At 38.1% G+C, this 27,650-nt stretch overlaps 1 protein-coding gene across 1 annotated transcript in view; it reads right to left on the bottom strand.

Moving 5' to 3' along the window:
- Positions 1 to 5,910: 5,910 nt before the first annotated feature.
- Positions 5,911 to 27,650, bottom strand: part of PKIB (cAMP-dependent protein kinase inhibitor beta) — a gene marked incomplete at its 3' end in the record, with an annotated part of 100,916 nt that continues 79,176 nt past the window's right edge. The window contains exons 2-3 of the mRNA XM_079716536.1: positions 11,100 to 11,276; positions 5,911 to 5,978 (exon numbers count right to left, since the gene is read on the bottom strand). Coding sequence (XP_079572662.1) covers positions 5,911 to 5,978; positions 11,100 to 11,268 — 237 coding nt within the window. The 5' untranslated portion in view covers positions 11,269 to 11,276. The remainder of the gene's footprint in view (positions 5,979 to 11,099; positions 11,277 to 27,650) is intronic.

Genomic DNA, 27,650 nt, shown 5'->3' with positions numbered 1-27,650 from the left:
ATAATCACTAGGATAATCCTCATTTGGTTTTCATGAGACCCACCTTTCTCCTAAGTGGAGGGGGAAACTGTTAAGTGCTAGAAGATATTTTGAATTAAATCAAAAATATAGCCAACACATTCACATACCATTTACTGCTAGGGGCTTTTCAAAGTCTCAGAGTCACAATTGAAAACAGTGCTTTTAACTTGAAAAAAAAAATCAAAGGTCAACTTTTAATCTAAGATTGTAGAGAATTGAGAACTGCTTTTTATTTTATTTTAATGAATAAAGCATTTGTGCAGAGCTATCTTAAATTAAAAAGAAAAAAAAGAAAGAGGGCTTCCCTGGTGGCGCAGTGGTTGAGAGTCCGCCTGCTGATGCAGGAGACACGGGTTCGTGCCCCGGTCCGGGAGGATCCCACATGCCACGGAGCGGCTGGACCCGTGAGCCATGGCCGCTGAGCCTGCGCGTCCAGAGCCTGTGCTCTGCAACGGGAGAGGCCACAACAGTGAGAGGCCCGCGTACCGCAAAAAAAAAAAAAAAAAAAAAGAAAGAAATCCAGTCAACCCTGTTATACAGAAAAAAGGAACGTTTTGTTTGCATAGAAGAAAAAGTTGTAGCTTTTTTATTCCTAAGAAGCGCATTTTCAAAATGTATTATAGCACCCTCTTTTGGTATCTAAGAGAATAAAGTGTACTAAACAATCAGCCAGGGATTAGCAGACTTTATTATAATTTCCGTTCTAAACTGCCTCTTAGAAAAAAATCGTGTTTAAAACACTGTGGGTTTTGTTTCCTGCTGTTGGTTTATTTTTGCAACAATCCTGAGCAATACAAGTAGCAGAATTGGTAAAACAAAACAAAACAAATTGAAAACCTTAGGAAACCTGATTAAATTTGACTTTTGTTAAATTCTAAAGAGATGTGATGCTGGCTCCACCTAGTGTCGATTTTGAGTAATTCCTAAAACTGAAAATTAAAAAGGAAAATAATTTCCCTAGAGGCCTACAGTCAATTTAGGTTAAATTTAAGTTAAAATCCTAGAACCAAATCCACATTTCTTGACTGATAGCTCTCTGCTTTTTTTCCTTATTGTTATACACAATATTCAAATATCAAAGAAAGGAAAGATTTAAAAAGCAAATCCCTTCCACTAACAGAAATCCAATTTAGGTGAAAATTTTATTATAAAACAAGAATTTTGAATGTCTAACATATCTAAAGCACCACGAGAGCCTTCACAGAGCTGCTGAAGTCAATTCCATACACTCTAAGTTGGGGCAAAAGCTTTTTCCTAGTTTCTAGCTCTGAGAAGAATGGTTCCCAAGACCTCTGTAGCCATCCCCATCCCCATCTAGCACTTTAGGGTCTTCTCTGCCATCAGTACTGGCAAATATTATTCAGCCTCTGAACTGCATCTACACTGAATAAGGGAAGTCATTTCATTCACCTATGTGGCCCTACTTTTAAGATACTTATAGTTAGTTCATGCCAGATTATTTTTGTATCTCCTACAGAATGTCAGTGTGCCCTTTTCACAATCATGACCAGCCCCAGCACAAACATGAAATGAATCAAGTGTGAGCATGGTGCCTCTCTTCTTTTCACTTCAGCTTTATCCCCTTTGCCTCATTTCCGGGTACTTTCGCCCACCCTACAGCGCCATAGGCTCCTCACCAATTTTCCTTTCCTTCAGGGTCTCCCAAGTTAATGGCAAATTAAATGGTAATTGTGCTTGCCCTATAAAATCTTTTCTGGAATAAGGTAAAATATGAATTAATGAAGGAGTGACTGAATGAATACAGGCCAAACAAATAAATAAAATTGCTCATGCTAAGATATCAATGTCTTCTGCCTATGTACAACTTTTCAATTTTCTTAGGAATCCTAAGTGGAATTCAGACAAATTTAATAAGAGTTGTGGATGGGATGGTCTGAGGCAAAGGGGCCACTTAGAGCAGTAGAGGCAGTGCATATCCTGGTTCTGAGAGCCCTATCCGAGACCACTGTTGCCATTTTCTTACTTGAGTGAATTCCCAAAGTCACTCCCTGAATCCATTTTCTTCATCTGTAAAATGAGAAACATTAACAACCATTTTGTATGATTATTATTATGAAGCGTCAAAAGGATCTACTAGGGTGTTAAGTAATCACCAGTCACTCAAAGTATGGCTATAATAATAATAATTTTTCCTATTACTGTGTGCTCAATGAGCAATCTGTTCTAGGATTTTAACAGGTAGCAGCAATACATTCTCTAGTCCTTTGTTTGAGCCAATGCTTCCATTTTTAAATAGCTGCAGATTTTCGATGTTCTGAGAGTCATCAAGAGTAACTCTGGAAAAAACTGGAGTGCATTCTGATAAATCAGTCCTAGTTTTAGCTAAGGAGGTACTGCTCATGGAAAGAAAAGAGAGTGAAGGAATAGCAGAAAAATCTACCTGGGTTAATAACATAGAAAGAGTCAACAGACCTCCTAGGGCGTTCACCTTGAAGTCTCCACCACCCTTTATGCTCATGCAATTAATAATGATAATAACTAATAATAAGCTTTTGTTATGTATCAGGCACTTTCCTTAGCAATTTACCGGTATTCACTCATTTAATTCTCATAATAATTCACCATTTTATACCGTGAAGAAGTTGAAACACAGAGAGTAAAATAACCGAAGTCATGAGCACAAATGGCAGAGCTGTAATTTGAACTTGAGGTGTCAGGTTCCACAGATAAGGCAACAGGCTAGTATGCTTCGGTAATTCTTCCTCTTGTTCTCCCTCTCTGTTCTTTTTCTCTCTCTCTCTCCACCATCATCTGCCCAAGCTGCCCAAGCCATCTGAGCTGGCAAAACTGAAAGCTAATGCAGTGTTTCCTCTTGCAAAGAGGATGCCTCTCCCTGTAGCCACGCACATTCTGAGAAGGTTCAAGCCTTTCCAGTCCAGATCGCACACATACAAAATCTCTGGGCACATGACACAGAATGGTTTTTGCTCTTTCTCCTCTTATGTATAGAGTCAAGTTTCCATATAGTCCCTTTATAGTTCTATTGCCCCTTTTGTCCTCGTTTCTCTGACAGTATTAAGACTTTATAGCTATTGACTAAAGCAAGTGACTTGTAAAAAGACAATAGCAAGAATGAGCATGAAGACTTTCTTTAATGAGCCCCAACTAGGGGCTTTGTTAAAAGTGGCTACTTGCTATGACAAAATACTATAGGTTCTCTAAAAGAGGTTGATTTTTTTAAAGTTGTTTGGCAAATTCAATTTTGTCTTTAAAGTACTACCGACCTCTCATTCTTCTTTGTCCGTATTCCTTCTCAGCCAAAAAATCCTTTTGTTGGCAAATATTCAACAAGCCTGATACCTTGTGTAATACAAAATATTACATGTATAAAATGAGACGTTTATGTGTGTTGTGATGAAAAAGTGATTCAGGATATACATGATTAAGAATATATGTCATTACTAGCAACGAGGAGGAGGGACATGGCTTCATTTCTGGTCTTCTCAATGAGAGATAAATATCTTCCAAGTGAGAGATAAATACTATGACTCAAGATCTGTTACTTTTTCTCTTCTACATTTTCGTGGAACACGCTACTACTCATTTAAATACTGAATCAAAATTCTGTGTCAGTAACTGTCATAAAACACTAGGGAGGTGACTCATTGTTAAAACGTAATACTCATCACCTGTCAGTGGCTCATTAGCATGATTGAATAGGCACTAATGTGGTAATTACCATGAATTGTCAATTTCCATCAGAGTGTCTTCTCCCAGCCCTGAGATTGGGGATGTTTGTGAAATCACAGAGGAAGGCAGAAGATAGCTAAGTTAACAAATCCAGCTGCCCACCACCTCCACTACCAGAAAATAATGGCAAAAACATCTAGAATAAAAACAATGATGATGATAGCTAATATTGATTGAATAATTATTCTTTGCCAGACATTAGCCAAGTGTCTTACATATTCTATTGCATTTACTACTTCCACTCACCCTATAAAGTATGTACTATTATTAATACCATTCCAAGAGGATAAAACTTAGAGACATGATGTAAATTGCCCAAGATCAGACAGGTAATGAGTAGCAGAGCTAGAATTCAAACCCAGGTCATCTGAATCCAAAATCCACATGCTTGACAGTTTCACTCTATTCCAGGGTTTTTCAGCCTCAGCACTATTGACACGTGGCTAGATAGTTCTTCGCTGTGAGGGTCTGCCCTGCAGGACTGAAGGATGCTTAGCAGCTTAGCAGCATCCCTGGCTCTGCCAACTAGATGCCAGTAGCACCTTCTCTCCCTGGCCCCCTCCCTACTAGTGGCAGCCAGAAATGTCTCCAGATGTTACCAGATGTCCTCCAGAAGGCAAAACTGCTACTCCCCCCAAACTTGAAAACTCTACCCTAACTCCTCTTTATACTGATTATATAATATCATGTCATTAAATAACTTCCAGAAACCTAATTTTAATGGCTATAAGACATTTTATTGAATGTTAAATTAGTACTACACCCAAAATATTACTTTTGATTATTTTTTAAAGAAAAATTTATGTTTAAGAACTTATAACAAGAATTTTTGAAATCTACCCCTTTGGTGTATTCTCAGATTTAAAGATAAACTTTGTCAATGAAATGAGAAGCAGGAGGTGTTTTATATCGCAAAGACTATTAACTTCCCTTGCTAAAATGTGTCACTGTTTTTCACCTGTTATTCTATAGGAGAGAAAATGAAGAAGCCTTGTGTCAGTAAGAAGTTTCTTTAATTTTGAAACAGTTTATTTGATTACTGTATACAGACATGGCCTAAATCAACAATCAAATAAAATATGGCATGCATATATATCTGAAAATAAAAATAAATTCATTAGTCAGATTTTCTTTAAAAATTCAGAATTCTATGATTTTCCTAAAATGTCTAATAAATCAAAATTTACTAAAGCTTTGGTTTTGGTTTCATTCCTTTTAAAATATATACTTAATAAATATTAAAAGCAAGTATTTTGCTATTTCTACCTACACCATTCACTAAATACTTAAGTGCTTACTATTATGTTAGCTAGTTTAGGAAAGATATAAAAATTAATGTCTGCATTCCTGAGGAAATTATTTTAGAAACAAGTCACATACACAAAAGCCTTAACAATAAGAAAGGACAGTATAAAGCAACTAGTAAAGTGTTTTGTGTAATTCACATTAAAGAAAAATATATGCACACACACACACACACTGAAGTTAAGGAAGATCACGAGATTCATTTAATAGGCATATTCCATATAAACTACTCATCACAAATTTTCCGTTTTAGGAGTCCACATGAAAAATCAGTATGCAGAGACTAGAAGCAAAATACATCAAACAAAAACTTCCTAGAGATGTCTGAGTTGTCAAATTTTACTACTTTTCCAAATCTTTGTAAGGTTTGAGAAAGAAATGGTGTATTTTTGGATAAAAACAAACATACTTTTACTGATGCATTTTTTACTATTCTATCATTCTTTCTCACCAAAACCACAATTTCCTACAAATCCCATGAAGTTTTAAATTAAGTGTTTGGCTGATATTTACCAAGAAATGGTTTACCCATCACCATAAAAATGGAATTAAAAATATATCTGGCTAAAGAAATCCAAAAGAGAACGTTGGATTTTGTTGGGTTTATAGACAATGATATGTATTTAAGTGACCATGCATTCTTAACCTCTCTCTTGGGTGCAATTCGGAAGTAATCTGCCTTTTAATAACCTACACTGGACATTACGGTTGCAATCCAAGTGAGTAGCGTCACAACAACATTATCTATTACACACATGTTGCTTAGGGCAGCAATGTTACCATAGTTACTACCAGATCAAACATCTCAGGAAAGCAGAGCCACTAAGTCTTTCAATGTGCAGAAATTCAGCACTTTTGATAGGTAATGAGCCTTCATTTTCCTTCATCTTTGGGCTTTTCCAATTGGTCTTGTGCTGTTTCTTTATCTTTCTTTTTCACATCTAAAAAAACAAATAGTTTTCCATCATATAGAGAATATACTGAAATCTACTTTGTATTATATTGGAATAAAACAGTTGGTTTTTCCTTTAGGCACCCTAGTCATTTTCTACTTGATTAGGACATACTTTGCCATCAGTGCAGATGTAGAAACTACACAAAGGAAAGAGATATGGGTCTGTCTCTTAGTTACCTTTCTCTCCTATTCTCCAGAATTATTATGTGCCAGGCGGTCTTCAAAGGTATTATTACAATCTCCATTTATAGATTAGTTTACTGAAGCATAAACAGGTTAAGTGACTTGCCCAAAGTTGCCGAGCTAGTGACAGAGCCACAATTTGGATGCAGACTGACTGACCCTGCCCTTCCCCATCTCTCGATGCTGGATCACACTCTCTCTAGCTTCCTCACACTTTTTATCTCCTTTGCTCTTAGGACTTAATCGCACTTTCTACTTCCAGGAAAAGAAGTCAAACAATCAGATCACACAAGCTCAACTTTCTGCCACCAAACCTCGAAAATCCCCTGCAGTCTCGACTTTTTCCTTCTGCCCATGTTACAATGGAAGATGTGCTCCTCAGACTGACTACATAAGTTGTTGGAACCTAGTGCACAGTGAAAACACAGCACCCCTTATTCAAAAAATATGGAAAATTTCAAGGCAGCAACAGTAGAACAAAACCAAGGGCGAGCCTCTTATGAGCCCGAGGCCCTGTGCAGCTGCCCACCCAGCATGCCCTTGTGGCTGGCCCTGGTGCTGCTCCTACTGTCCAGGTCTAATTTCTTCATAATCCAGGATCTTATCCATTTCTGCCTCAACAGCACTCTCAAGATCATCTCTAATCCCTGCATTTCATCTGACTTTTGCTCTTTCTCCTGGCTCCTTCATTTCCTCAAGTCACTACCATCTTCAAACTAACAAAGGCCTTCTTTCGACTGCAATTCCTCCACTTACTGGCTTTTCTTTTATCCTTTAAAATATATTATATCTTTTGCTGTCATCATTTTAAAACAAAACTATTGTTTCTACTACTTCCGCAAAATGGGTCCCACCAAAATCATCAATGGCATCTTTGAAAAGAAATCTGATAGACCATTCAGTTCTCCAACTTTCAAGCACTATGTACCAAGCAGTGAAAAAAAAAAAAAAAAAAAACCAAACATACATTCCAGCTCTCAGGGAACTTCTTGTGAGGAATATGGACAATAACTAAAATAAGTAAAATGAGTGGCATGTGGGAAGTGAGAAGTGCTACAGAGGAAATTAAAGATCAGGAATTGTCAAGAAGTCTTGGGGCCTGGAGGTTGCAATTTTAGATAGGGTTGGCTGGGAATGCCTCACTGAGAAGGGGTCACGTGAGTAAAGACCTGAGGGGGTGAGGGAGTTTGCTAGTTGGGTAGCAGGGAGAAGAGCATTCCAAGAAGAGAAAACGTCAAGGTCAAAGGCAGCAATGTGCAGGAAGAACTGCAATTGGGACTGTGCAGAGAAAGAAAGGATGGAAAATGGGGTTGGAGAGGTACCAAGAGACTAGATCTTTGAAGGAGAAAATGGCAGATTTCTGAACCAATTTTGAAAGTAGAGCTGACAGCACTTGAATGTCTCATAGGCCTCTTAGATGGAATGTGCAGGAAGCAGATATCACTCCTCTAACCCTGAAAATTGCTTTTCGTCCATGCTGGCCCTTCTCAGTATATGGCATCACCATCTACCCTGCTGCTCCAGGAATTATCCTCCATTTCTCTTCTTCATTACTTGTAGTCATCTCCACCACCTCCAATTCATCAGCAAGTCCTATGAATTCTGCCTATAAAATATATCCCAAATCCACCCACCTTCCTCCATCTTCACTGCCTACTCAGAGCCATCGTCTTTCACTGGACTACAGCAAGTGCCCCACAGGTAAAGTCAACAAAGCCCTTTATCCTTCTCTAAGGACAAATTTGACTTGGGGTTAATTTTCTAGCTCTGTTACCCTGGGAACTGGATTCAGGTGGAATGTCAGCCTGGTTACTAAGTGTATGGTAAAAATGACCCAAATGGTAAAGTACAACTGTACTGAGAGAAACTATATGATAACTGTAAATACCTGGTAGGAAACCATAGCACTGGGATTCTGTAAATGCCATGACACTTATAACTGAGCATGTCCCTTGCAGAGAAGTTAGGAAGCAGTGTCCAAGGACTTGTTACAAAGTATTAGCCCCCATGGGACATGGGGCTTCTAATTCATTGCCCCCATTGGTGCAGATCTTGTCCCCTTGCACCTGAGTTCTCAGTGAGTGGTGGGGTGGAGGTGCATAGAGACTGGCCCCCAGGACTGCTTACATGGTTCGCTGCAAGGACTTCCACAGAAGGAGGTGGTGTAATGCAGCCCTTCTGGCCTGCTGTGTTTCTAAACCTGTATACTTCTGCGCAGACTGGCAGCAGATGTGGTCTTATGAGTCTGAATGTTTCATTTGGCCCCAAAACATTTCCTAATGGGGACTGCACCTCCTAACTCAACTATATCCATTATTTCTCTTCTACAATCCATTCTCCACATAACAAAGTGGATATTCAAACAGGAACATCACTCCCCTGCTGAAAACCCTCACATTTAGAATAATATCCTCTTTATTCATCCAGGTTTCTGAAGCCCTAAGAGATCTAGTCCTTGCCTCCTCTGCAGTGTCACCTCTACCACTCTCCCTCTTACCCGCTGCCTCTGAGCCGTGGTGGCCAGATTTTATGCTTCTTGACACGTCCACCTTGTTCCACTCTAAGAGCTTTTTACAAGCTGCTCCTTCTGCAAAGAATGCTCTTCCCTCTGATTTTCCTGTGCCTGGACCATTCAGTTGTTATTCAAAACCTACTGTTGCCATTCAGATTTCAGTTAGGACATCTGGAATTTCTCAGTCTAAAGTAGCCACCCAGTAACTCTCTAACGCAGCATCCTATTTTAATTCTCTGATAGAACATATCACTGTTGACTTACGTATTTATTTGTTTACACTCTAACTCTCCCATTGGAATATAAGATGCATAACAGTAAGAGTTTATGTCTGTCTTATTCACTACTATATGGCCGGCTTTTAGAATGGTGCCTAGCACTTGGCACTAAGTTGAATGGTGGATCAAATGAATAGTTAGTGATGGTGGGAGGTGAGAAAGGCCCTTTGTGACATTTACAGTTTCCTAAGCTTCTACCCTCTGTCACCTCTTGCTGATATGTTATAGGGCATCATTGTCCTCCCTACCATGGTTACCAATTTGTAAGGGATAGACTAAGATGGATTATAAACTAGGAAGATTTCAGGCAGGTTAATTTCACACAGGATGCAGGATGTCTGAGATCCTAGATTTCTTCCCACTTAAGAATATCAAAAAACAAAAACGAAAGAGGATTGATCTGAGGGAAACTTGCAGATCTGTCCCAGAATTTCTATTTTTAAATGACTAAAACATTGAAATCATAATGTCTGAGACAGGCCCTAGATTTTTGCTACTATTAGCAATTGAAAACTATTCATTTTAAATCCTTAATGTCTGTGCTTAGCTAATGAAAAAAGAAGATAGACCTTAAAGCTATTTATGTATAGCTTTGTTAGTGACACATTGTCTATGCCATCTACCTACAGAAACTTACTTCCTTTTGTGTATTCTTTAACGTCCGGTGTTACTATGTTGATTCACTTTTTAACATTTTGAGTTTCTTAGTTAATACCTTCAACTTTATTTCAAAATGATTTAAAGAAAAATATAAAAATAGAAACACTATTCTTTCAGATAATGGTCTCTTCAGTGAACAAAATAAAATGAAGACACTACTAGCTTTCTTACAGTGTATTTGTTCTCTTGTTTAACTAAATAATGTCAATAAGCATTAAGGTTTAGGGGCTATCAACTTTAATTAGGCCTGTTACATGAACAAGTAACATATCTTCTCTACCTCGCTAGTTGAGGATGGCTCTTCCACAGCAATACCATGCCCTGATAATCAGATTACATTTTTTAACTTAAAAGGCCAAAAACATTACACATATTTTTATTCCTCTTCTTTCATATCCTCCATCTCTTCTTTTTTCTTATGATAGTTTACATGTACGTGTATACTTTTTTACTATTACTTTAGTACCCTTTATGATACATACAATGATTTTTAGAAAAAGGTGAGCTAACCGTGGGACTCCAAGGTCTGGCCACAGTCCCTGGCCTAAGAAGGATATAAGTGTTTCATAAAGATCATACCAGGAACATTTGTAATTTTACCAGGTAGAAAGTCACCTCCTGAAGCAAAGAACTAAGAGCCCTCTTCTAGGGCTCACATGAATAGGGTGGAGGTGCAGAAGCTTCCAGCTCTCTCTTGCCTCAATGCCACCAGTAATAAATTTCTACACACACACTGGAGTCCACTTTGAAGTCTAAAATGGGGTACAAAGCACAGGTATGTTGGTAATGACTTGGTACTAAAACTCTCTTTAAGCTATTTGAATGTTTTTAAGTGAAGGGACTCTTAACACTTTACTGTAAGTGTTATTATATTTATTTTCACAAGACTAAACGCTGGAAGCCTTATGAACTGTATGTAAGCAACAGGGTAAAAGACCCAAGATTTTCCTTCATTGGTTTGATAGCTCTCGTTTTTTCTGAATTCAACTTTTTCCACTGATTAAATAATGATCAACTTTTAAAGTTCCCATCTCTAGTTGATAATAAACCTATTCTTAGCTATGAGAAATAGAAGAGCCTGTAGAATACTACAATGAAGCAGAAGCTTCCAAAGTGATTTGCCAATGGATGGCAGAAGAAAAATGACTTTATTTCTGAGAGCTTCTCAAGAAATTTTGTAAGCTGTTTGAAGGAATGGATTGTATTTGTTCACCTTTGTATTCCCAATCATTAGCCCTGTGCATAACTATACACAGCCAACGAATAAATAAATGTTCAGTTTCCACATTTAATCTAGGAGATAATAAGAGGAAAAGTCCACTTTTAGAAAGGCTGAAAAAAAATTTACTTAGCTTTAAACAAAAGCTGAGAAGCTTTAGTAAACAAGCTTAACTAGTTAAAAGGGAGACTGTTCCAGAGGGAAGGATGAAGAAGAGAGAAATGCTGCTGATTTTAAGAGGATTTTGAGTGTTACCTTCCTTCACGGAGAGGACCTCTGGTTTGAGGGGCAACTCCAAGGTTCCGCCCATGGCAGCTGAACCCTGGATGTCTGGTAGAGCATTCCGGCGGCCTGCCCTTGCTGATGATGCAAAATTGTTGACCACAGGCTCCACATCCGTCATTTTTGATGAATCTGTCCTCATAGCAACATCTACGAATAGAATGTGCACATGAAGAAGAGGATGAGCCTAGTCCAAGGTCCATGTTCACACTGGTGGGGGTTAAAAGGCATGGCTACATCAACAACATTGAAGCTTTGAATATCTAATCATTGATCGTACCCTGCATCTATGTCTATGCTAAGGTCCTGGAGCTTCTATTTGCACTTTTGTACACTCGCTGAATAAAGCAGGAAGGCCTCAGTGTGAGCCAGATTGCTATAAATAACCTCAGAGACAAAGGAGCCACTTGGATGCTTTAGGGTGCAGTAATCTCTTGCCTTTTATTCTGCTTTTCTATGGGTGGATCAGCCAAAGGAGGGCTTAGAAGGAAATGCAAACTGACTTGCTTTGGCCACTCCTGTGGAGACTCTGCCTGCCAGTATTTGCTTGTAGTGCTTGCTTAGGCTGAAACCAAATCACTATAATTTGTAAAGACCAAACAAAACACACTTTTTTCTTACTCTTTAGAAATAAGAAATTCAACTTATCTCAAAGGCTTTTTACCCCAGGGGCAGCTGTGTATCTCTATCTGCTCTGGTCTCAAACCTAATTTTCAATAGACTCATGTCCGTGTTTGGGAGAGTAGAACCTGTGTTACCTTTTCTTGCCTTCAAGTGGACATGGTAATAACTAGTGCTTTTCTAAGCATCCTTTATCTTCCTAGCAATTGTCTCCCGCTATGAAAGAATTCTCAAGAGACCATTCACTATACAGCGAGGGAGGTAGCACACATTGTTTATTCTAAAACTAGCCCTCTCTTTTATTTTTATTTTTTTTGCGGTACACGGGCCTCTCAGTGTCGTGGCCTCTCCTGTTGCGGAGCACAGGCTCCGGACGCACAGGCTCAGTGGCAATGGCTCACGGGCCCAGCCGCTCCGCAGCATGTGGGATCTTCCCGGACCGGGGCACGAACCTGCGTCCCCTGCATCAGCAGGAGGACTGTCAACCACTGCACCACCAGGGAAGCCCTAGCCCTCTCTTTTATATGAAGTTTTCTAATGAATCTTTCCTAAGAAGTCAACACTGAAGAGTACCTCAAAAGCAGCAGCAAACTTTCTTTTTTTTTTTTTTTTTGAGAACCCATTAAATGCTAGGCTCTCAGCTGGGGCCTTGAGAGTACAGAGGAATGATTTATTCTCCTTTTTTAGGGGACTTGTACTCTCCAAGGGGAGAAAAAAGGTTTTCATACAAGGATAGATAACATCATACACAGAATGTGCTGAGTATCAACCAAGAGATGGAGATACTCATTTGTGATACTTGAGGGCTGAAATATATGAACCTTGGCCTACACGAAGCAAACCAAACTTTTCACCTCAGAAGGGAGCCCTTTCCAATCAGTTAACTGCAATTCAGGAAATGCTAAAAATGAAGTGAAACAGTCACAAAATATTGTGCATTTGATATTAGAAACACAATTTCTTTGGTCCATAGCAACCAAGAAATGCACATCGAGCTTAGTGTGGGCCTCAGGAGTCCAGGAGTAGCGTCTAGGCTACTTCCCCAGATGGTCTCATCTTTGCAGGAATCATGGACAATTTGAGAACAATGCTAGATTTTCAGACATAATTTTGGACTTCTAACTGCTGAGTATTGGCCAGTTGTCTGGTATTGACAACATAAAGTAAAGAGCACTGGACTGTTAGTCAAAAAGAACGCTCCATTACAGGCTTGCAAGGTGATATTGGTTAATTTCTCTGAGTCACAGTTCCTCCACTATATAATGGATATAAACATTAGCCTGACTGATTCACAGAATTCTAGAGAAGAACAAATGAGATAAAGAACATGGAAACTCTTTGTAACTATAAAACCGTATGTTTGATTACCAGCATCACTGTTCATTTCTCACTAAGTTTTATTTACGCCACCACCTCCTATGTAACCCCCTTAGTCCTAACAAGAAACATCTTCCTATTGAAAGACCTCTTGAGTTTTTTAAAAGGGAAACCAGAATTTATTCAATACTACATGAACACTTCCATATCTATTATCTCAGATAAACCTCCCAATAATCCTTGTGAGGTAGTGAGAAATAACCCTCACTATATGGTTGTGGTAACTGGGGCTAAGAAAGGTTAAATGACTTATTTTAAGCTGAACAACTGCTAACCTAACACACAAGGATGCAAATCCAGTTTCAGTTCACTCTGAAAGCAAGATGACATGGATTACCACAAAACTATCTTTCTAAATCCCGGTGATACATATAGACAGCCAAACAACAGCTACTTCAGATTCTGCCTTTCATTACTTTTTAAATAGAAAAAATTATATACAGTTAACCCTTGAATGACACCAGTTTAAACTGCACAAGCACACTTATATGTGGATTTTTTTCAATTAACATGTACTACAGTGCTACACAGTCCACAGTTAGTTGAATCCAGAGATGGGGAACTGCAGATATGGAGGTTGGATTGTAAAGTTATACACAGGTTTTTGGCTGTATGGAAGTCGGTGCCCCAACCTCCATGTTGTTTAAGGGTCAACTGTATATATATGTGTGTGTGAAAAAGAAAGAGATTCCCTGTCTTTTCATAGGTATTCCTCTCTGGCTTGAATGTTTGGTTATCTGTGAGCCCCCCGCACTACTCCCCATGACACACAAATTTCAATTAGAGATCACTTCTCTATAGCTCGTGAGGAGTACTTGACACCAGTTTGGAAACAGACCCCATGTGCAGGCCCCCATTCTGTCCCCAGCCAACTAACATCACATCAAAAGCCATGGCTATGATGAAGTGTGTATTTCTGTGAAGCATCTTCCTGTGTAATTGCAAAGAAGCTAACTATACTAAGCTTGGAGGAGAAGCTCCACGAATACCTTGATTATTACTGTCCTGATAGTCCAAAATCGTAAAAGTGAAGACAACAATAGATATAAGAATATTAAGATACACTCTTTAAAATACTTGAATGTGGGCTTCCCTGGTGGCGCAGTGGTTGAGAGTCCACCTGCCGATGCAGGAGACAACGGGTTCGTGCCCCGGTCCGGGAAGATCCCACATGCCGCGGAGCGGCTAGGCCCGTGGGCCATGGCCGCTGAGCCTGCACGTCCGGGGCCTGTGCTCCGCAACGGGAGAGGCCACAACAGTGAGAGGCCTGTGTACCGCAAAAAAAAAAAAAAAAAAAAAAAAAAAAACTTGAATGCTATATATTTTATGTTTAGCAAAATGGGATTTGTCAAAGGAGTACTGAGTTAGAATTTGCATATTGACAGAAAACTTCCAAAAGGTGGCCTGTAGAGTGGGCCATCAACATGGAAGAAGACATTCTGGGCTCCAAGTTTTTTCTTTGCTATTGGCTCCTATCTTGAAAGTTTTTGCTTTTGCCTTTATACTATTATTTCTGGCATAGGCTTTCTAAATGAGTCCTTTTTTGTTGATTGGTGTTAGAAAACAAGACCATCACAAGCCATCTAAAAGTCTGTCAACATTATACTCATTAATTACCATTTTAAAATCAAAACAAAACTGGATAGGCAGGGAGGTCAAGCAACAGGTTACTTTACTCCAGAGCTTTCCTTGGTCCTTTTCCAAACTCTTATTAGGCACCATCTTCCTTTCAGATCACTTCGTTTCAGGTCACTGATGCTGAGTGACCAGGATGTCAGGCTCCACCACAAGATGGATAGTTTGCCCAGCCCAGACCCACAGGGCTGTAGGGACAGGGAGCTTTCTGTAGTGAAGTCATCTGATCTTCCTGACAGAATGTGCCGGTGACTTAGAGATCACTGGGAAGACAGTCTGAATGCATAGGGTGATTCTTAACTGGGCTCTTTTAATCCCTTGGTAAGAAAATTTATTGCAGCACTAGAAATAATCTGGAAGTCCATCAGAAAAGGAATGATTGAATAAACCATATATATTATGGAATTTTATATGGCTCTTAAAAAGAATGTGTTAGATCCAGTCAGATCTACTTACTGAGATATGTTCTTGACACACCGTGAAATAAAGCAAGTTTAAAAAGAAATATTTACAGCATGAGGGGAAAGGAGAAAAAGTAATGAATGTAATGTAATCTCAACTTTGTAAAAAGAATAAAAATTCTAGTTTGGAATTTAAGAGAGAACAAGGAGAATACTAACCACTGTTGGTATCTCCTTACATATTTTACCTTGTAATAATGTGTTAAAATAATATATAAAGGACTTGAAACACATTCACCTGGCAAAATTATGAATACACAGGTATTCGAACACTGAATGTCTCTAAAGTAACATTTTGATAATTTTACCCAAAATAGTATATCTTCAAGTGAAAGTCTCTCACTACCCCAACTAGCCATTCTACTTGTCTATTGTTATTATCCTATGCAACACTGATTGCATATGCAGTCAATATATATACACACATATTTTATATATATATATATATATATATATATATATATATATATATATATATACATACATACATATAGAGAGAATTGCTCTCTTCAATGCTTTGTGACATTTAAAACAATATATAACCCATAGAAAGATGAGGAAACACTATGATGAGAAACAAAAGAGAGATTAACTTCCACGTTCTTTCAATTTTCTGGGCTTAAAGCTAATTGTGTCTATGTTTGTTAACCAAGGCGGCTGACTCACTAGCAACTCTTCCTCTTTTTCTTCTACAGAATTAGCAGTGGGATTTGTATGAGTTCTGCTTTGTCACCTGTGGCTGCTTACAGGAGCTGAAACCATGGGGACATTGGGAGATTTCACAGAAGTCCTTGCACGGCCCATAGCAAGATAATGTGATTTACAAATGCCTGGGACACACTTTCTTCTCTACTGAAAATACACAATTTTCAGGATGCCTTAACAAAATACCATTCCACAGCCACATATACACACATGCCAGGATCTTTGCAGTCTCCAAAATATGAAAATGCAACACCAGCATAGCTGAAGAAGACAAAGACATTCCAGCTAAATGGAGCACTGGAGAAATATATATATTTATATATAAAGAAAGCACTAGTCAGCTTCCAGTGGGCTAAAAATTGCCTGCTAGGAGTATGTTAGTATGTTATAAGCATAATTATAAACAAATAGAAATTTTTGCAACCTCTTTCCCTTTCAACTGACACGGTCCATCTTCTTAGCTCACACTCATTCTTTTCTCAGAGTTCATTATTGAAGCCCAGACCACAAGGAGGCGGATACCTTTTTTTCTAATCTCTGCATCCGTGTCAGTCACGTCATCCTCCTCAGTGAAACCACTACTCATTCTGCATGTAGGACTTGGAATAAACTCTTTACCCTCTAAATCAGTTCTCTGAAGTATGAGTCAGGCTATCTGAGAAAACACTTAAAGTAAACAAACAAAAGAATAACATGTATTTTGGAAAGTCAGTGGTTTTCCGGCCAAAAGACACAAAGAGAGGGAGGGAGACACATACCGGTCTCAGCTGATAACTAAATATATCATCTGTCTCTCCCCAGCTTTCAAAATCTTAATACCTTATGCTAGATTTCTCTGGTTTGATTTTCTGTTTCGGAATACGCAAACCTCTTCCAAACAAGGTAAAAGAACTATAACAGTTGCTTCTTAATGTGCACCAACGAACACAGATAATTATTTATTCATCCAGTCAACATTTATCAAGCTCCTACTAAATTATTACGTGCCAGGCCCTGTGCTAGGCTCACAATCTACAGAGATGAACCCATAGTCTGGTGAAATCAAACACATTCTGGTCTTTTCAATTACCTTTCTTGATCTTAAATCTTATTCTTTGGAAGTAAAGTAAAAGTATCCACCTCTAAAATGTGAATCCTTTAATGTAGCTCCTATTCAACTCAGTATCAAGACAATTTTAGGCTAAACAGAGCTTACATGGAATGTATACATGTATAAAACTTGTTTTTTTAACTTAGAGTCCTTTCTCTTCTTAAAAATTCTTCCAAATTTCTGTGCCTCAAGTACAAGCCAAAGGCAATCCTAACTTTTGCCTGTTGACACACGTTTTTTTTCCGTGCTTAGATTCTTGCTTGCTAATATTACAGATACTTCCAACACATATTGATATGTACATGGAAGCTATTTTTATCACAGAGAATTTCTGACAGCTTAAACCTAAAAATTCAAAATGCAAAGTCAAACTCGTTTTCCCATAATCTTCCAAGTAAAACAGTAAACAAATCTGAGTACCTTTCCCGCACAGTGACACTTGCTATACTAAGACAGGGCCACTTAGAATAATAATATAGGCTGATGTGGCTATAGATGAAAAAGATTAACTGCAGCAAACCATGCAACCCCCTTGAGCGTGGGAGTCACAGTCACTATGAGATTTGCCACAATCAGTAAGCACTCCCCCACCCCACCTGAAGACCTGGGACGGTGGCATGGCAGGCAGGTCCTCCACACACACAGAGGAGGAGTGGTTAACTCCACAAGAGGGAAGGGGGCCAGACTTCATGGGAAAACAGCCTCTGAGTAGGGTCCCAGAGAATGAGTAAGCAAGTGCCAGTGAGAGGCTGCTCTCAGGCCATCCACTTATCTTGGCCCTTTCCAGCCACTCTTGGACACAAAGTGTTCCTATATTTCGAAAGGGGCACAAAGACTCTCCAAGCTCACAGAAACCCAAGTTTTGCACTGGTAGGAAAATCATACAATTTTGAGGTTCATGTGGTCTGTTCTGCACCCTTCCTGTCTCACCGTGAACACAGGACCCTGAGAATTTGGTTCCCCTTTTAATGAGACAGTGGTTTTTAAATGTCAAGTGACTTTTGATGACATCAGAAGGAAGGGGAGAAGGGGAAGTTAACTCTGACCAATTGGTCACAGTAGAGATGGCTTTGTATCCCTCTGCCTGGTACATGGACTGGGACACAGTTGTCTAATAAATTCAATAGAAGTTTAATTAATAGCTGATACCTATAAATTATGAGCAGGCAAACATAGCCTGTGAAGGTGTTTTTAATTATTAATATTCTTAATAAAAGCTGAAAGTTCAATTATTAAATATTAAAATGAAATCTGTTACATTAACATTAAAATAGCTTTGGAGGCAGGCTGTGGACTTTGGCAAATACAATGCCTTGCAGGTGTAAGTAACACTGACAGTCATATGCAGAACAGTAGTTAAAGCACAAACTCTTATAGAACCACCCTCATCCAGGGCATCTGGATAGTTATATTCTCCAGACACCAGTCCTCTCTGGAAAAGATCCATATACATTAAACTGTCAACAGCCTTGCATGCAGGACCACTCAATCCTGTCTGAAACATCCGCAAGACATTTGTTCTACACCAAAAGGTCCTTGATATTTGTTCATATTTGGTCCTTTCCAAAACATCCATGGAGACATTTATTTGGTCTTGATATTTGGTCATGTCCAAAACCTTTTGGCATGGACCAAATATGCTCATGGATGATTTGTATAGAACTAAATTTCAAGGATATTTAGACATGGACCAAATGTCTCATGGAGCTTTGGACAGGACCAAATGTCTGCTGTGAATAGACTTGCCAACCTGAAGTCAGTTACATATAATTCATCAGGCTTCCCTTGTACAAATATGCAATCCTCTAATACTTTAAAAGACCAGATTCTATCGTCTTAATTCTCCTTTACCATTTTCATGCTCAACAAGGGGAAAAATAAAGCCCTTTTATCCTCTGGGCTTATTTTCTTTGCCTACGATTACTATCGAGAGTGACCCACTGATGACAAAATATAGTCCCATAATTACTCTTCCAATTTAAAGGTAATTTAAAGCAATATCTTAAGCATGGAAACTTTCAATTACACGCTTTTATTTCAGAAAACTTCATAGCATATATGCTTATCTGTCTTAAAAAGGAAAAATGCAGTGTGATACAAAACAATAGAACTCTTTTTATTAACATACAAAAATTTATACATGTAAATGTGTACCACATCCTTCAAAGGAATTTTAGGAAGCTACATATTTATTCCACCTCTCAAAATATTTTTGTGACTTCGTAAGTGCAGCTCATTTTATATTCATATATAATATAATGATAAAATATTATTTTTAAAATGCAACATTATATTTTACAGTTTTTAATTATAGTTCTTAATTACCAACTGTGTGTCCCATTTGTTCGCCCATCCCTTTCATTGCACTTCAGTTTCTTTTCAAAGCCTCCTTAAGTAATTTAGATTTGCATATATTCAGAAGAAAACTGAATTTTAAGTTTTCTGAAGATTTCAAAGTAGTTTTGAGCAGTGACAGCATTACTGAACTACATTAGTACACCCTTGGGATGAGTGTCTTTAAATTAGTCCTTATGTTTGTTAAGCAGTCCATATGGAGCAATGAAAAGTTTGTCCACCTAAAAGTGTACATCCCTAATGTTGAATCCTGCATTGCCTTCTAATAGACTTTCAACTTCCAGCAAGGCTTCTCAGTTCATTGTTTCCACATTTATCAGAAGTAGGATCAATATTACCTATTCTACTACCTTAGAACCGAACTAATGAATATAAATGTGCTTGGTTAACAACTACACAAATGAAATTTGTTTAGAAATCAGTCATATTAATTTGTAGGCACTATAATAGATTATCATTATGAACATCAATTACCCTGTTAAACTATGGTGTTGATGTGGCTCTGGAGACAGCCTCTGATGATGTGAGTTACAAAGACAAAAAGAGATTAACACTGAGACCTTGACAGAAACTTGGTGTTTAAAAACAGAAAGAACATTAAAAAAAAAATTATTTACAACCTCCCTTCCACCTCCCCATTGACCAACCCAGCCCCACAGACACACACACACACCCCTCAGAGTTGGCTACTTTTGTGCAACAGCTGTACCAGATAAGCCACCTGTCACAGAAAGCCACATCTCCCTTACACTGTTCATTAGAGAGTTTCTCCCAGAAGGTGAACTCCCCATATACTTTCAGCACAAACCCTGTCTAAGTGTTTCCTTAATAGGTAATATGGGATTGAAATTCTCAATTTCTTTGTGATGCCTGAAAAAGAATTCTTCATCTGAGTAACAACATAATGACATAATATGGTGAGGATAGAAGGGTCGCAAAAGATCATGCGAGAGAGCTCTGCTTTCGCAGTGAGGCTTGTCCTGACCACCCCATTAAATGGTGTTCCTACCCATAGCTCCTGAGCTTCCTTGCCTCTCTCTCCTTTCCCTGAGCTCTTAGTAGCTTCCAACACATATTATAATTATAACTTACTAGGATTGTACTTGTTGTTTACTGTCTCCCTCCACTGGGATGTAAGCTCTACAAAGGCTTTCTGTAGATTTTTCACTGATCTATGCACTAAAGCTATGCCTGGCACTTAGTAGGTACTGTATAAAGTTAGTTTATTGAATGGAACAATTATCTTTTCATTTTTCTTTTTTAAAATGAATTCTTTTCTTTTTGCATATGAAAATAATACATGTTCATTATTGGGGTAAAATGACGATTCTGAAAAGCATAAAAGAGAGAAAACAAATTGCCTTATATCCCATTATCCAGTGACAGCACTGTTATAATTTTGGTGCATATCCTTCCAGAAGGTTTTCAGTGTTCACATACACAAGCATATCACATACATATCTTATAAGTATGTATTTTGAAGTTAGATTATATTTATTTTATATCATGTTGCTATTATATCTTAAAACTACAATCTTTTCCAGGCCAAGATAATTCTAAATTTTTAGTAAAAGTTTTGAAAAAAGAAAAATTTCTAGAAAGCTAAAATTTCAGGATGTATACCGACTGTAAAATATGCATAGCCAAAAGCCAAATGCAATAGCAAAAGTAAGGGACATGGCTAAGGACTGAAATCATTCACAAACCTTTCCTTAATTAAACTGAATAAAGTTAATATATAGGTAAAAGGCTTTTGTAAGTGTACACAACTTTAAAAGTTCCAGTAGTGTCTTTTTCTTCTATTTCCTCAATTTAAAGAAAAATTCTTTGGGATGTCTCTTAGTGCCTTTTTGAACGAATTTAATTTTCATCTTTTCTTTTTCTTCCAACTGAGAAAAGGGGGAAAATAATTGAGCCTTTTCAAGCTATGATTTGTTCTCTAAGTTCTCTTCAGTAATTTATTTTTCTTCACAGGAGAAGAAATCACTGTAGAGTTTTATTAAGCCCAATATTCAATCAAAATCACAGTGGCAAAAATTTTAACGTTATTTTGAGGATTTTCTGGGTCATACGGGCAAAACAAATTCCCAAGTAGCAAATACTTCAGAAAGAAAAATCATACCACTGAAATATTTTTGTTCATCAAATTATGTATATTGGTATTAACCTATAATTAAGTTAATAGAAGTAAAATTATTCATATGGATGCATTTAACTTTTATAGAAAACTTTTTAAAAATAAAAAGATTCTGTTATTATATTTATTTATTATATCAGCTCAAAAGAAAAAAGTCCTCATGAAAAATTGTATCTAAAATATATTCAACTGACATAACAAATAAAAATGTTCAAAAACCTATACATAAATGTATATATATACACATAATATTAATTTTAAAAATATATGCACAGAAAAACATGGCAAGGGAAATACACCAAAATTTTAGCAGTAGTCCTTTCTTGGTAGTATTACTATAAATGTTTTCTATCTTTTTCTTTGAACTTGATTGTGTTTTCCAAATTTTCTATAATGAAGATTTTTATAATATTAAAAATGGCACAAACATGTGTTGAGTACTGTTTTAAAGCCTTTTAATGAGAATAAGCTTATGAGATTCTGTGCTGTAGGGAAGTCATTATTGTCTTTATTTTAAAGGTGAGGAAATTGAGGATCATAGAAGTAAAATGATTTGGCTACAAGCAACCCAGCTAGCAAGTGACAGAGCACAACCAGAACCCATTTTATTGGGTTAGCCAAAAAGTTCATTTGGGTTTTTCCGTAACAGAACTTATGGTCAATCCAATATCTGACACCTCATTCCTTGCTCCTTCTATTACACCTCACCAAATATTTGTTGAAGAAAGACTCAGTCTTCATTCAACCAACTGTTACAAAGCATCTAATACATCCTTAACTCGGTGCAGAATTCTGGGTAAATAGTGCCAAATAAGACTAAAGACTGTGATAGACACAGTGGGGATACACAAAACAAGCATAATACAAGGTCCTCACTCTGGAAAAGCCTGTGACCTAATATACAAATAAAATACACACCATTAAAAGAAATGTAAAAATAGAAGTCAATATATGATATATTTAAATAAGTGGTATAAATGAAAATACTATAAAACGTAGAAATGTTATTGAATTTGGGGGCTATTAAGAAGAGACTTCACAGAAGCTGTGGAACACATATTGGGCCTTAATATTTGAGAGGGTAGAAAGAAAATAAAAAGGCTTTACCAAGCCAAAGAAATCTTTAGCTAAATCATGAAGATGGGAGTGTAGAAGGCAAATTACAAATAAAGGAAAAGGAAACATGGGCTATAATAGAGTATTATGCCATATAGAGCTGGAAAAATAAGTTGGACCATGGTCATAACTAGAACCCAAGTTGCAATGAAATGAATTCTATTATAAAGGATACTGTATTTATTCCTGTGAGCCCTGGGGAACCATGAAACTTTCTAAGTCACATAATAAGGATGTGTACTAGATGCGTTGTTTAAAAACTGAAACTGAAGTGAAGGAGATTAGAAGGCTATTAAAAAGGGACATTTGTAAGCAAACCCACCATAATAGGAGGGATAAGCTCTTTACAAAAAGTATCTGTAAATGCACAGAGCAAAAATAGCTTCTTTTTTTAAAAAGAAGAAAAAAGATAGGGCACCATCAGTTCTAAAGATTCCTTACAAAGTTTCAGAATTTATACTTTCAGACATGAAAGTTCATTACAGTATGTGAGTTATTAAGATAGTGTGGTATTCTTCAAGGATAGACAAATAGAAAAATAGAATAAAATAGAGATTCCAGAAATAGACACATATACATATGGTTCCTTGATTTGTGACAAAGGGAGTAACTACTAATGTGGTCTCTTGTAACTATGGTAAGGGTTTAACTATTGTTGGTGGACTTCGAAGATTCGCAGACAGGAAACTAGATATTGATGGGAAGATTGTCAATCATGGAAAAAATGGTTCTTAATATATGACTACATATGAATACAATAAAATTCTAGGATTAGTAAATAAATGGCTTCAAGTTATAGTGTATTCCTGTGAATCTTGTATTTAAATATTTTCATACAAGTTGAAAGAACAAGGTATAGGGCTTCCCTGGTGGCGCAGTGGTTGAGAGTCCGCCTGCTGATGCAGGGGACGTGGGTTCGTGCCCCGGTCTGGGAGGATCCCACATGCCGCGGAGCGGCTGGGCCCATGAGCCATGGCTGCTGAGCCTGCGCGTCTGGAGCCTGTGCTCCGCAACGGGAGAGGCCACAACAGTGAGAGGCCCGTGTACAGCAAAAAAAAGAACAAGGTATAACCTCCACTTGATTTCAACAATTGTTAACAGTTTGCTATATTTAATCTCTCTCTCTAAACACACACACACACACACACAATTCTCGTTCAACCAATTGAAAGCAAGCTGCTAACACGACACTTTCATGTCTAATATTTTAGCACGTCTTAAGAATTACATTCTTCTATATATCCATAATAACATAGTTCCACAATGTTCTTTTTTGCACATTGCAATTGTGACATAATTCCCCCTTTTTCCTGGATATAATCCAGCCTTTAGGAATTTTTGCAGGGGGTGATCATTGGTTTTTGCAAGTCTGAAAAAAACTATTTTATCTTCATTCTTGCAAGGTATACCACTCTAGGTTGAAGTTACATTCTACAAGCACTTCATGATACTATCCTCCTTTATCCCTTTTTTGTCGTCAGGACATTTGCTGATTGTGATGGTTAATTTTACGTGTCAACTTGACTAGGCAACAGGGTACCGAGAGATATTTGCTTAAACATTATTCTGGGTGTGTCTATGAGGGTGTTTCTGGATAAGATTTGAATCAATAGACCGAGTAAAGCAGATTGCCTGCTCCAATATAATCTAGTCCACTGAAGGCCTTAATGGAACAAAAGGCTGAGTCAGAGAGAATACGCTTTCTGCCTGTTTTCTAAGACATCCATACATGTTACCCTATCTTCAGACTCAGACTTGACTGGAACTTACATTATCAGCTCTCCTGCTTCTCAGGCCTTCAGACTTGGACCAGAACTATACCATCAGTTCCTGGGTCTCCAGCTTGCTGACTACAGGGTTTGGGATTTCTCAGTCTCCATAAAAGCATGAGCCAACTTCTTATAATAAATAAATATACATCTAGACATATATATTAAGTCTTCATCTGCATCTAATCTGCTGTATAAGCTATGCACCAAGTTGTAATTTCTAATTATTATATTTTTCATTTTTAGACAATCTGGCTCTTTTTCAAGTCTGCTTCATTGTATTATAGTATCTTATTCCTTGGTTACACATAATTTAAATATACTCATTTATTCTTTTCAAATATACTAAACCTATGTTTTTAAATGCTATATAAGTAATTCCAATATCTGAATTCTTTATACTAGTCTGATCCTGTTATTTATTGTTTATGTAGAATCTCTCTCACGGTGGCTTATTTCCCTACATGTTTTATGATTTTGGGTTGTAAGCTCATGTTTTTAAAAACTTTTTCCTTGAAATTATGTGAGACCTGACTTAAAGTATTTTCCTCTACACAGGCTCTGAGTTTGCCTCCACTGGGTGTCTGGGGAACTACCAAATTCGTTAGCTTTAAATTCTCAGCATGGAATTTTTCAGACTAGACAGGCTACAGAGCTGCAAACCTGTGTGAGGTTCCACTTTTGGTAATAAATGATCAGGACAGCCCTTTCCTCTTTACCACCCAAGGCAATGCCAAGACGGGCAAGTATTCTTACTGTCTTCCTTTGAAGGTTAGGGGTTTTGCCATATTACCCACTGAACAGACTAAAACTTATGCTGATTTCCCAACTTGAGTGGGTCCTAAAAGTTTCTTTCCTTGTCCGCAGATCACAGCTCTTTAAAACAAAAGTTGTGAGTCACTAGGGAACCCAGGGAAGCCTCTGAGTACAGTACTCACCTGCCTCTAGACACGTGGTTTCTCATTGTTCTGGGTTTATGAAGTATTCTCTTATTTGCCAATACAAACGTTCATTTAAAAAGAGTTTTGAAAATATTTTATCCTACCTTTTAGGGTGCTGTGTACTAGTATAATAGAATTGTTAACTGACTATACCCAGCACAATTGTGCTGTCAGGTTTAGCCTGTGTTTGGCAGTTGGTCTCTGAGGCTCCCACCTGTAAAGGCAGTGAAAACGCAGCACGATAACTAGTCAGTGCTTCTCTTGTTTACCAAGGTCAAGCTAGGTCACTGAGTCTAGCCTGGTGACTGTCACTGGCTGCTTGGAGAAGCTACACAGACATCGTTTGTAACCGTGCACCTCTGGAACAGGCCCAGAGACAAACTTTTGTGAGGTCTGTAACAAGAAGGAGCCTGCCACCGCACACAAAATTAAGCCTGGCATCCTGGTTGGTGTTTTTGTTCATGAAAGGGTAGTGACCTTGCTGGTTTCCTGTGCTGCTGCTTCCCTTGCTGCTGTTGCTTGTGCTCTCCTGACCCCCAGGGTTATTGAGGTGCACATCCATGGTGGTCTGTGGCCCAGGGGCTGATGAAAAAAAAAAGGGAACAGGGAGGAAGGAGCATCTGGTACTCAACTGCTCTCCCAATGTAAATCCCATAGCCAATGCACCTAGGCTTTGCTTAGCACTCCTGCTTTCCAGAAGACCAAAGGGCTAAGCTTGCAATCATGGGCCTTATGGTCTCCATCCAAGTCATAGGCAAAAGGACTCTACTAGATGTGGACTCTTATCCCAGGGATACTGTCATTCCCTGGAGGAAGAGATGCTCACTGATGAGGGAGGCCATTAAGCTCCTGAACCTTCCCCATAACCACCCAGAAGGCCTGCACCACAGGTGATAGTGCAGACACAGCTGAAAACTTCAACTTTACATGGCTAGAAACCCAAAATATTCCCAGGAAATTTGTACAGAGGAAAAAAAAGAAAAACAAGACAGGAAGCCCACATGATAGGAAAGGGACTGTAGCAGAGAGAGGATGGTTTTGATCCATCAAGTCTGGGTTGTAGGCCCAGCACTTCTTCCCGCACCACTCTACTGCTTATGTCTGTTGCAACAAAGATGCTAATTCTCGGGATTATAGGGAAATACTCATGGTGCCCTTGTGGTGCCAGATTCAAACCCAATCTAGGCCCAGGGTCTTTAGATCATATAAATCAACCATTGCTAACTCTGTCAATACTAATTTGAGGGTCTCTGGAGGAAGCAACTTATAAATATAATCAGGGTAGAGAGGATCCCCCCCACCCCCAAGTATATCCAGTGACCAAAAACAATAATAAGATAAACAAAATAAGGAAAGAAAGAAACCTGGATACAGGGAGGAGGACACTAAGAAGAAAAACAACCTAAAACAAAGGCCCACAATTTGACCCAACTGAAAATACAAAATTTACTGAACGAATTTATATAGTAAATGATGGAAGTTCACTGATTGCCTTCTGTGCCTCTCCATATAGGCTCTGAATTGACTCTAATATCTGCTGAAGTTCACCAAGTGGCAAACATTTATGGCTTTAACCAATACTCAGGCTAAAATTACAATTATACCTGGGAATTCCATTAATTTAAACATCGTATCCCCCATAATGGGGTATTTACCTATGGGAGTTACTGAATATAAAAGAGGACAAATAGGTATACTTCACCTTAACCATCAGAACTTTGTCTTGCTTAAATTCCCCATGGTTATAGCACTCATCGCTCTAAAATATCCCTTGGGCATGGGCATAGATACTCTGACCCAATGAAAAATAAATGAAAATTAAATTAAGTCTTTGACACTTACAAATTGGTTTGACAAAATGAGAACCCATGACCTCCCCCACCCCTTCCCCCAGTTAAAATAGTTAATATGACTCAAGGAAATTTAAAACAGGGTCTTCCAGTATTAAAACTTGTTTTATAAGAGGAACTGAGTGAAGGGTTGTTATTCCCACTGTTTCTGCATTTAACAGCCCTATTTGGCCTGTTAAACCTGGAACAAAAGAATGGTGCCCCATAGTGGATTGCTGCAACTGTAAAGCCATGGTCCCATCCCATTAAGGCCTCTGTACCCAACAACTTAATTATTAAAATTGCTGACTCCATCCAATCAGCAACCGGTCTATATTTTGCTGCTATAAATTTGGCTAATATGTTCTGTACAATGCCTAGTTCAACAGCCTCTCAGCCACAGTTTGCCTTTACCACTGAAGGGACACAATCCACCTTTACAAGGATACCCATGGGATACCTCAGCATCCTTACCATTGCACATAGTC

The sequence above is a fragment of the Hyperoodon ampullatus genome (assembly GCF_949752795.1).
Source record: "Hyperoodon ampullatus genome assembly, chromosome: 12".
Taxonomy (NCBI): domain Eukaryota; kingdom Metazoa; phylum Chordata; class Mammalia; order Artiodactyla; family Ziphiidae; genus Hyperoodon; species Hyperoodon ampullatus.
The sequence above is the reverse complement of the archived record's forward strand: the minus strand, read 5'-3'. Positions and strand labels throughout refer to the sequence as shown.